The sequence below is a fragment of the Carlito syrichta genome, unplaced genomic scaffold (genome assembly GCF_000164805.1).
Source record: "Carlito syrichta isolate Samal-C Ts95f unplaced genomic scaffold, Tarsius_syrichta-2.0.1 Scaffold308807, whole genome shotgun sequence".
NCBI classification, from domain to species: domain Eukaryota; kingdom Metazoa; phylum Chordata; class Mammalia; order Primates; family Tarsiidae; genus Carlito; species Carlito syrichta.
The window spans coordinates 122,843-133,508 of record NW_007252903.1 but is presented as its reverse complement, the minus strand read 5'-3'; the positions used below and the strand labels follow the sequence as shown (position 1 = coordinate 133,508).

Genomic DNA, 10,666 nt, shown 5'->3' with positions numbered 1-10,666 from the left:
GCGAGCTACCACGCCCGGCTGATTTTTGATTTATTGTAGCGATGAGGTCTCGCTGCCCAGGCGAGTCTCGAACCCGCGGGCTCAGGCAATTCACTCACCTCAGCCTCCCAAAGGCGCGGGATTACAGGCTGAGCCACCGAGTCCGGCTACTTTCCAATTTTTTAAAATGTCTTTTCTCCGTGTGTGTGTGTGTGTGTGTGTGTGTGTGTGTGTGTGTGTGTGTGTGTGTGAGAGAGAGAGAGAGAGAGAGAGAGAGAGAGAGAGAGAGAAATTTGTAGTTCATGGAAAGACAAAGAGAACTTTAAAATGTTCTAATACCTGGGCAGGATTGAAATAAAGAGTATATTTTCATACTTTGAGGCCTCATCTTGAAAATAGGGCAGAAAATTAATTTTCTGCCAGTTCCACCATTTTCTTTACCCCATGGCATTTGAGAATTGGCTTCAAGTCCTTGAGAATGAAGAGCAAAAATAAGAGAAACCGTAAGACTCCTTTTCTCCCCACAGTTTCTAGCACTGGGAAGACCAGCTTTCACCACAGACGCAAGTCTAGCTTCTCACTCCACATCTGTTTGCATGGTAACTGGGCCGTTTCAGTGAGTAGGGAGGAGTTAGGGAATGGATGATTGCCTAGACTTGCTTTAGAAGGCCACAGTGGGTGGGGATCTACCACTCTACACTGGGATCTCCCACTCTACACTGGTAGACCCCCAAGTAGACACTAGGGATCTACCAAGAGAGGTTAGGGCACTCTAGGAAGCCAGATTCAGAGTCAGCACATGCTTCACCTGTCAATGTTCAGAGTGAGAACTATGAGCAGAGCAGCCTATGGCAGTGATTATACATCAGCTAATTGAGTTAAGAGGACGTGAGACTCTTGAATCAGCCTACCATATAGTTTCCAAAGGAGACAAAGCTGTGTTGGGTTAGCTTGCCTGTTTCTTTAATATTAGGGTTTATGTACAGGAATTAGAGATGAGAGAAAAGAAGACCTACTGATGTTTTGTAACAAAAAGTAAAACTTGAATATCTACTTTCCCTGTAAGTGGTTTTTAAAAATGTTCAGATAGCTAAACTTCATAAATTTGGAGGATCCAAAATTGTTTAATTTTCTCCAAATAAAGTCTAAGTATTTAATGTACATTTATATTATTTCTATTAATTTTTCTTTCTTTGCTTATGGCCTGCGATCTAGAAATTTTCCTTAAAGACAAGGAAGCAACAAATCATATTCTTTGAGGGCTACTACTAAATTGAGTAATTGGGCTTTATTTTTGCTTAAAAAATGCATTAATGTTTAGTACAACCAGTCTCAACAAGCTGTAAGAAACCATCCCAGTTTAGGATTTAGAAATACAAATGCCATTCTTCTCTAAACAACTCAAGGTTGGGGCAATGGCTCACACCTGTAATCCCAGCACTTTGGGAGGTCGAGGTGGGAGAATCATTGAGCCCAGGAGCCCAGAGACCAGCATGGGCAATATGGCGTGACTCTATCTCCACAAAAAAAAAAAAGAGAATTAGCTGGGCATGGTGGCACGTGCTTATACTGCCAGTGCCTATAGTCCCAGCTATATAGGAGGCTGAGGCAGAAGAATCATCTGAGCCCAGGAAGTTGAGGCTGCAGTGAACTGGGGTCGTGCCACTGCCCTCCAGCCTGGGCGACAGAGTGAGACCCCGACTCAAAATAATAATAATAAAATTAAATTAAACAAAATAAAAATAAGTCAAAATTTTCTCTTCTAGCCTATTTTTTTAGCTAGAACTAGCACAGCACCTGGCACGTGCGCACAACATAATATTTGAGAACTGATGGAGCTAGCTGATGCCTGGTGCCACCCTGCTCCCCCTTCTGAAGGAGCTAGCAGATTTAGTTTCCAAATCCTCAGGCAAAATTGTACTTCCCTTCCCCCAGCTGAATGCCTGGGAGTCATCTCTTTCTCATAAACAGGAAGCCCTTATCTCACCATGAAGACTTGGCAGCAAAGACTGGTGAAGGGGAAAAAAAAGTGGGAGTCTGTTTTCTATTTGATTCATGTATTCTCTGTAGAAAATCGGAGTCCACTTCAATGAATGGTATCTTGAAAGAACTGTCTGTCAGTTCACTAACAGATATTTATTGAACCCCTGCTGTGTGCCAGGCTCTATGCAGGGATCACAGGAGCACCTCTTCTAGAGAATCATAGGATATAGTGGAAGAAGTGAAGGCTTTGGAATCAGATCTTGAGCTAGTCAAAATTTCAGTATGAAAGTTTTTTATACTTTATGATCCAAAGGAAGAGAGAAAGGTAAATTAGTATGAAATGATTTTATACATAGGATTTACAAGTAGCAGAAGGGTTGGTAGAAATAACTACGCTAACTACATTATTTCCTACAAGGGCACCTTAGGGAATCCCTCTTTTAATGAATAAATAAAAATGATTTGTAATTATCATATCGATTGTTTGCATCTAAGTGAGTGCTTCTGGAGTTATTTGATGGTGCTTAAAAATCTTTGGTCTTAGAAGTGCGTTTAACAGTCTTCTTGACTCTTATCTATATTATTATTTGCAGATCAAAGTTAACATGGTGCTATGCAAATGAGGAGACTTCAAATGAATAAAATTTCACTGTAAAATTTGAAATCCATATTACTTGTAACAAAACCACAATATATTTTAAGGACATATCTCAACATATCTAAAAGAGATATTATGGTTTAAAGCAGTGTTAGTCAATAGACTCTTCTGCAATAATAGAATATTCTATATCTGTGCTGTCCAAACATAGTAGCTACTAGCCACGTGTAGCTACTGAGACTTAGAATCTGGCTAGTGTGACTGAGAAACTGACTTTTAAATTGTGTTTAATTTTAGTTAGTTAAAATTTAAATTTAAACAGCCGTGCATGATTAGTGGCTTTTTTTTTTTTTTTTTTTTGAATCAGCATCTCACTCTGTCAGCCAGGCTGGAATGCAGTGGCACAATCACAGCTCATTGCAGCCTCGACCTTCTGGGCTCAGGCAATCCTTCCACCTCTTGAATAGCTGGGACTACAGGAGCATGCCACCATGCCCTACTAATTTTTTGAGCTTTGTAGAGATGAGGTCTTGCTATTTTGCCTAGGCTGGAGTGGCTACCTTATTCGACAGTGGAGATTTAAAGAAAATGTGAAATTGGTTGCCTGAGTCCAAGGGTTCAAGACCAGACTGGGCAACTTGGCAAAACTTCATCTCTACAATAAATCAAAAAATTAGCTGGGTGTGGTGGCACACACCTGTAGTTCCAGCTACTTGGAAGGCTGAGGTGGAAAGATTGTTTGAACCCAGCAGGTCGAGGCTGCTGTAGAGGTGATCATGCCACTGCACTCCAGCCTGGGTGATAGGGTGAGACTCTGACTCAAAAAATAAAAAAGAAAATAAAGAAAATGTGAAGTTTGGTGCCAGGAACCTGAATTCCATCTGTACTTTTACTGCCTTGGACAGTTTACCTAATTTCTGTGAGCTTCAATTTTCTCACTTAAAAATGGGACTACAAATAATACCTATTTCACAGGATTTGGGGTAAAAGAAATTAAGATAATGTTTGGGCATTCACTTTTTTCCAAATAAGTACCAACCAGTACCCAAATTAAATATGTGGAAAATAAATAACCAACTTTCTTATTTAAAGGTAATTTCCATTCCCAGAGAGCTCTAACATATTATTAAATTCATAATTATTCTAATCTTTCAAATATAGTATTTAATGACAATGCTTGCAACTGTTTGTTGGCTGGTAAGCAGTAGCATTAACAGTAGCTAGAAATGATCATGTGTCAGTTTAGGGGCATCAATGTATGGTGCACAAAAGGCTGGCAGTCAGAAAGTTAAATTTACAGAAGTTGAGGTCGCCTGTGTGAGAAAATCACATTGAAAACTAAAAAGCATGATAAAAATGTTAGCGTAATCACTTCTTTACTATTGTTACAATTAATAATATAATTCATCTTAATTGCCCAAGGAGGTTAAATCAACCCATTCCATTTAACTGGGAGAAATCAAAGCACATATTAGCAGGATAGGCAAGTGGTCAGGGGCTTGAGCCCTTTTGGTGAACATAATCACATAAAATAAGACTTGGAAAGTTCTCAGCACAGGGCATGCCACCTCAAAATGTCAGGAATTATTATGATAATAAGTGATGTTTTTGGCAAACCATGAAATTGGAGGCCTTTGTCTACTTTTCATTTCACAGAAGGTATGGGAGTACAGAGCAATGTTTGCACAGATTTAACTCTATATGAATGGAACATACAAAGATCATCTCAGTTTTTCATATCTGCACCAGTCAATAAGTGAGTCTAGTTGTTTTGATACCACTTCAAATCTAGTTTTGGAATGAGGCATGAATGAATTAATGAGCTGGTAAAATTCACGAGTCTTCAATAAACAGTACAAGTTTCTCCAAATCTGAGATCACATGGTGGCAACAGGGGAAGGGACCAATTGGAGAAAATGATCTACTTAATGAGCCACTTAAGTCATGTTGCTTAAGTGTCCACTGGATCTGAACCCAGACTACTTTCTGAGGTATATGGTGCTTAAATCAGCCACCCACCTCCGTTTCAAGGGGCATTCCCATGAAATTTTTGTTTTGAAGGAATGCTAGGGTAAGAGAGAGTAAGGCCGGTGTCCTGAGGTCTGAGAAACCAGTGGGGACTGAAGTCGAAACAGATTCACCCCTCCTTTTTTTAAAAGACAGAGACTCCGCGGGTTCATGACCAGCCTGGGCAACATGGTGAGACCTCGTCTCTACAATAAATCAAAAAATTAGCCGGGCGTGGTAGTGCGTGCCTGTGGTTCCACTTGGAAGGCTGAGGCGGAAGGATCGCCTGAGCCCAACAGGCTGATGCTGGGGTGGCCGTGAGCATGCCACTGCACTCCAGCCTTGGAGTGAGACTTCAAAATAAAATAAATAAAAAAGGTCTCCCTCTCTCCCAGGCTGGAGTGCAGAGGCACAATTATAGCTCACTGCACTCTTGAACTCCTGGGCTCAAGCTGTCCTCCTTCTTTTGCTTCCCGAGTAGCTAGGACTACAGGCACGTGCCACCATGCCCAGTTAATTATTTTGTTTTTTTGCAGGGATAGGGTCTCGTATTAGGCTGGTCTCAAATTCCTGGGCTCAAGCAATCCTCCCGTCTTGGCCTCCCAAAGTGTTGGGATTACAGGTGTGAGCCACTGTGACCAGCCCAGAGAATTTCACTCTTTTTTTTTTTTTTTTGAGTCAGAGTCTCATTCTGTCACCCAGGTTGGAGTACAGTGGCACACTCACAGCCACCACAACCTCAACCTGCTTGGCTCAGGTGATCCTTCCTCCTTAGCCTTCCAAGCAGCTAGAACTACAGGTATGCGTCACCACACCCAGCTAATTTTTAAAAAAATTTATCGTAGAGACGAGATCTCACCAAGTTGCCCAGGCTGGTCTTGAACACCTGAACTCAGGCAATCATCTCGCCTCTGCCTCCCAAAGTGCTGAGATTTCAGGCATGAGCCACCACATCCCACAAGAATTTCACTCTTAAACAGAGAAATTCCATTATTGCTGGGAAGCTGACCCTGGCCCTTAATCTCTTCTTCACATCATCTGGAGTCCTTCTTACCACTATGTCCTACTGCCTAAACTTTCCATCTAGAACTCATTTGGTTTAAAAGGCTGTCCTTCAAGCACATGTTCCCCTAGGCACTCCCCTCCCAAATGAAAGACCATATAAAGTGGTCTCATTTATGTGATAGTTGCATAGCATTGAATTCAGAAATGAGTATTCTTTTTTTTTTTTTTTGAGTTAGGGTCTCACTCTGTCATCCACACTGGAATGCAGTGGCATAATCATGGCTCACAGTAGCCTCAACCTCCCTGACTCAGGCAATCCTTCTGCCTCAGTCTCCAGAATGGCTGGGACTACAAGCATGCGCCAACATGCCCGGCTAATTTTTTAAAAAATTTTTTGTAGAGACGAGGTCTTACTATGTTGCCCAGGCTGGTTTTGAACTCCTGGGCTCAAGCAATACTCCCACCTCGGCCTCCCAAAGTGTTGGGATTACAGGTGTGAATCAACATTCCCAGCTCTAATTAGGATGTTGTGATGTTTCTACTAGGAGGATTTTTCATTTGATAGGATAACGAACATTTTGTTAAAACATTTCTCCAGTGGTCTCAGGCTCCCACAGCATCATACTTTGCCTTGAATTATCTACATTTACTCATATTGATTTGGTTTTATTATTATTATTTTTTTGGGAAAGGAAATTTGTTCCTGTCATCTAATGCTATCCAGGAAGCTTACATACTCTGTCAGGAAATACAGAAATATTAGTCACAATTTTTATTTTTTTAATCACCTTAAAATGGAGAGGATAATATTTTCATTTTTGGTGTGACTCAATTAATTAGCACAGGTCCGTTACAGTAGCAGATACTCAGGACTTTACTTTTTGAAGCGACTTTGCTATTCAAAGAGGCAAAAAATCAATAAGAAAGCATGTACATTACCTTGCGCCCGAATTTGGGAGTATAATTGTCCCCGGTGTCCTCTTCCATGGTGCAATCCTGGTGGCCCACCATGCCTGCCCCTGACTTTCTTTCTCTCCTCTCTAGGTTCCTCCTCCCCTTGGAGTTCTGCGTCACAGGATGAAATTTTCGTTGCTCTAAACTTAACGGGACACTTGACCAAAGGTCAAGTCAGCTCTCTATGCCCAGCGCTTAAAGATAAGTCTGAAGGAGCTAGGAGTGCCCCAGTTATTGAATAAGCAGAGATTCAAGTTGCTGGACACTCTTGCTTTATTTACCAAAAGCCTCCTTTTGTCCCCTGTGGGCTGTTGTTCAGTGACAATTGCTGTGCTCCGAACTGATGCTATGATGGCTTGTTGTAGGGGGACAGGCAGGTTGTGGTGAAAGCCGCAGTTGTGAAAAAGGCCATTGTTTAATCTACCCTGTCCCTCGCTGGAGCTATGGCAACAAATTCCGTTGGTGAATTAACTATGTCATTGTGTGCTGGCTCAACTGATTATGCTCCTGGAATGACAAACATTTTCTCTCTCTTTTTTTGAAGATAAAAAGTGGTCAAGACCTTGAAGTATATACAACTCAACACTTCCTTTAAATAGGAGAATAAAGATGGAAAAAATAAATCTCTCAAACATACTTTAATTGAATCTAATAAACATTTTATCCCTTCCCAGGAGCTAGTCTAAGCACCATTGATAATGAATTTATGCATTTTAACAATGTGGAGTCTTCATAATTTGGGTTAAGGTAATTTTTCCTCAGATAACTCCGTGTGTTTAAAAAAAAAAAAAAACCCTTAAATGTGCATGTGCTTGGACATTTCTGAGAAAAGATTATTTTTAAATCTGGGCTGCATTAAAGTGTTATGGGAACTTAGGCTGCTGTCTACCTAAATTCACCTTAGCCAAGTAAAGATTTCCTTTGCCCCATCCTAGCAGGAAAACTCTTAGTAACTTTCTCCTATATTTCAATCTCTAGGACAATAAAACATGCTCTGCTCAGTCGAAGGATGCTTTTCAGGCTTTCCCTTCATCTGTTCATCACCGCACCTTCTTCGCTTGGGTGCTCTACCAGTTGCTGGGGGAGCCCTGTCAGTGGATAGGCCGTGAGTTTCCTGGCGTGGCAGTGTGTAGTGCAGTTAGTTACTTGCTAAGCTGGAAGCATATTTCTCAGAATCCCCTTTCCTTAAGGCTCTGGGTTAGAGTTGACCAAAAGAGGAATTTGTACAAGATATGGAAGGTGAGGGTGAAGCAGAAGACATTTATTTTCCAAAAGTTGTGTGGTTAGGTATGGTGACAAACAGAGGTGGAGGTGACAGTGGATCCTGTTTTTTCTCATTCTCTTTTGTTCTGTGTCCAGATCTTCCTTCCGATTGCTGACCCTACTGACCAACAGCAGCCTCGAGCCAACCAGCAGCCACTTGGCTGCAGGCCCACAGAGATAGAGCAGCTTCCTGAAGGTCTCTCCACTGGCTTTCCATCTTCCTCTTGGTTAGCTAGATGTGCTGAGCTTCTCAGACTGACAGTGGTGGCTCCCTTCATCCTACAAATCTCTCCTGTACCTCCAATATCCCAACTCTCTGGAGATACACTCAGTGTCAACATGAGCACGCCCTAGATATGGCCCCAAGCAGGGGATTGGACCCTGGGGAGGAGTCCTGCGAGTGGCCAACCCAGCATGTCCCCTTCCCCTCAGGCTCTATGCCTGGGCCTGCAGGTCATGCTGAGGCCATAAGCAAAGTGTTCCCCACACTTGCTGACTACATTTTGTAGCTATGCTTAGCAAATGTTCTTGTGTACCCTTCCTTGAGGCAGTCTGCCCTCTGGGCTGGTTCAGACCAGATTAAGCATGCCTGGATCATAACTTTTGGTTACCTTTTCACCTTTGGCTCATTATAATACTCAAAATCCCACCCCAGGGAGAATTCACAGTCATTTTGTGTACATGCAACGTGTGTGTATAAGCACATTCTCACACTACACCTGTACACTAGAAATCCTTCCCTTTTCATACTTAACCCTGCACGCTGCCCTCTGGAAAATGCTATATAACCTGTGTGCCTTTTACAATCAGGAGCGGTTTTTTCCTGGCCAGCTGGCCACTCCTGGACCATCTTCTCTGAAAGTTCCCGAATAAAGCGCATGTCTCTTCCGTTGTCTCCAGATCATTTCTTCAGCCTCTTGGACACAGTGCCTTCCCTTTGGGGTCTTTGGGAGTCTGGCAGGACACTCTGTCACAAGGGGGCAAGGACTAATTCCTATGATAAATCACGTCCTCAACAAATCATAGCGGTTCTGTTTCCCTGACTGAACTCACAGTGATACATTTATTTTTTTTTCAAACCATAGAGAACTGCTAGGAGAGTATTCTCAGCATGAGGGGAGTTTAGAGCTCAATCGGGAGAAAACTCCAGGGAATCTGAGTCTAAAAGCATCTGAGAAGCCCAGGGAAATAGATGTTGTATTTGTATTGGATCTGTCCCCACAATTGTCTATAGCCCTCACTCTGCAAGGCCTCTTTTCAGATCCAAGCAGATAGCTCTTCCTTCTTCCCTCCTGTAGCTTCCCCCATCCTCATCACTTTTTAAAAACAATTAGCCAGGCTCAGTGGCTCAGCCTGTATTCCCGTGCTTTGGGAGGCCAAGGTGAGTGAATTGCCTGAGCCTGTGGGTTCGAGACCTGCCTGGGCAACTTGGCAAAACCTCATCTCTACAATAAATCAAATAAAAATTAGGCAGGTGTGGTAGTGCGTGCCTGTAGTTCCAGCTACTTGGAAGGCTGAGGCAGAAGGTTCACCAGAGCCCAGCAGGTCGAGGCTGTGGTGGCCGGGAGCGGCCACTGTATTCCAGTCTGGGTGACAGAGTGAGACTCCAACTCAAAAAGATAAATAAATAATAATTTAAAAAAACAATTAAAAAATTTTTTTAGATGCAGGATCTTGCTCTGTCACCCAGGATGAAGTCCAGTGGCATGATCATAGCTTACTGCAGCCTCGACCTCCTGGCTTCAAGGGACCCTCCTGCCTCAGCCTACCAAGGAGCTGGGATTACAGGTGCATGCCACCACACCCCACTATTTTTTTTTTCCGTAGAGACGGGGCTTTGTAATGTTGTCCACGCTGATGTCAAACTCCTAGGCTCAAGCAAGCCTCCCACCTTGGCTCCCAAAGTGCTGGGTTTACAGGTGTGAGCCACTGTGACTGGTCCCCTCATCTTATCCTGCACAGATCATTCCTCCAAAAAGGCTGGGATTGGCTACCAGAGTTGAATCACACTCCAGGAATGGGTTCCAGGTAGTGAACTAAAAAACAAAAACAATGACAACAACAACAACAAAAACAAATCCTGGGCATGTTATTTACTCCAGAGTGATTCACTGGATCCATTGAAATGATAGCCCAACTTACTGCAACACAATAGAAAGTTTCTCTGAAGCTGACCACAGCCTGGCTCAACTGTCAGGAAAAATCATCCACTTCTATTTGCACTGGTTTGCTCTTCTTAGTAATGGAAAAATCACTCTTGTGTCATCAAGCCCCAATGGTTTCCAAGGGAGGCTTGTTTTGAAATTGGCTCTTGCTGTCATCTCTTAGAATGTTCATTTGACCGTTTCATTTGACTGTGTTTCCAAGCTTCTCATCTCAATCCAAAGAAGAATCACTGCCAATGTATTTCCTCAGTTAATTCCTGTTTAGAGTAGGTGATTATTTGTCATGAGCACAAGAAAGGTGAGAGGATAGGTTTTGATTAATTATGACTAAAGAAAAGAGAATGGAGACAGGGCCATCAATACAACTACATACTTTATTCTCATCACACACCTAGTTGGGTTAATAAATTAGGCCATTACCCTTGGATTATGGAGGTGTCTATTATCTGAACACTTATCAGTGACTTTCTGTAGTTTTTGACTCTACTTTTGAGAGTCTCATGAACTAAAATGTTCTCAGGGTCCATATTAAAAGTTATATGACACTGTAGGGTGACTATAGTTAATAACAATTCACTGTATATTTTCAAATAGCTGCAAGAGAGGATTTTGAGTGTCCCCAATACAAAGACATGATAAATATTTGAGATTATAGACTTGTTAATTATCCTGATTTGATTATTACACATTGTACACCTGTATTGAAAATCAC

At 42.2% G+C, this 10,666-nt stretch overlaps 1 protein-coding gene across 1 annotated transcript in view; it reads right to left on the bottom strand.

Moving 5' to 3' along the window:
* PCYT1B (phosphate cytidylyltransferase 1, choline, beta) overlaps positions 1 to 6,777 on the bottom strand; it is a 114,788-nt gene extending 108,011 nt beyond the window's left edge. Inside the window, exon 1 of the mRNA XM_021716416.1 lies at positions 6,512 to 6,777. Coding sequence (XP_021572091.1) covers positions 6,512 to 6,583 — 72 coding nt within the window. The 5' untranslated portion in view covers positions 6,584 to 6,777. The remainder of the gene's footprint in view (positions 1 to 6,511) is intronic.
* Positions 6,778 to 10,666: the final 3,889 nt, after the last annotated feature.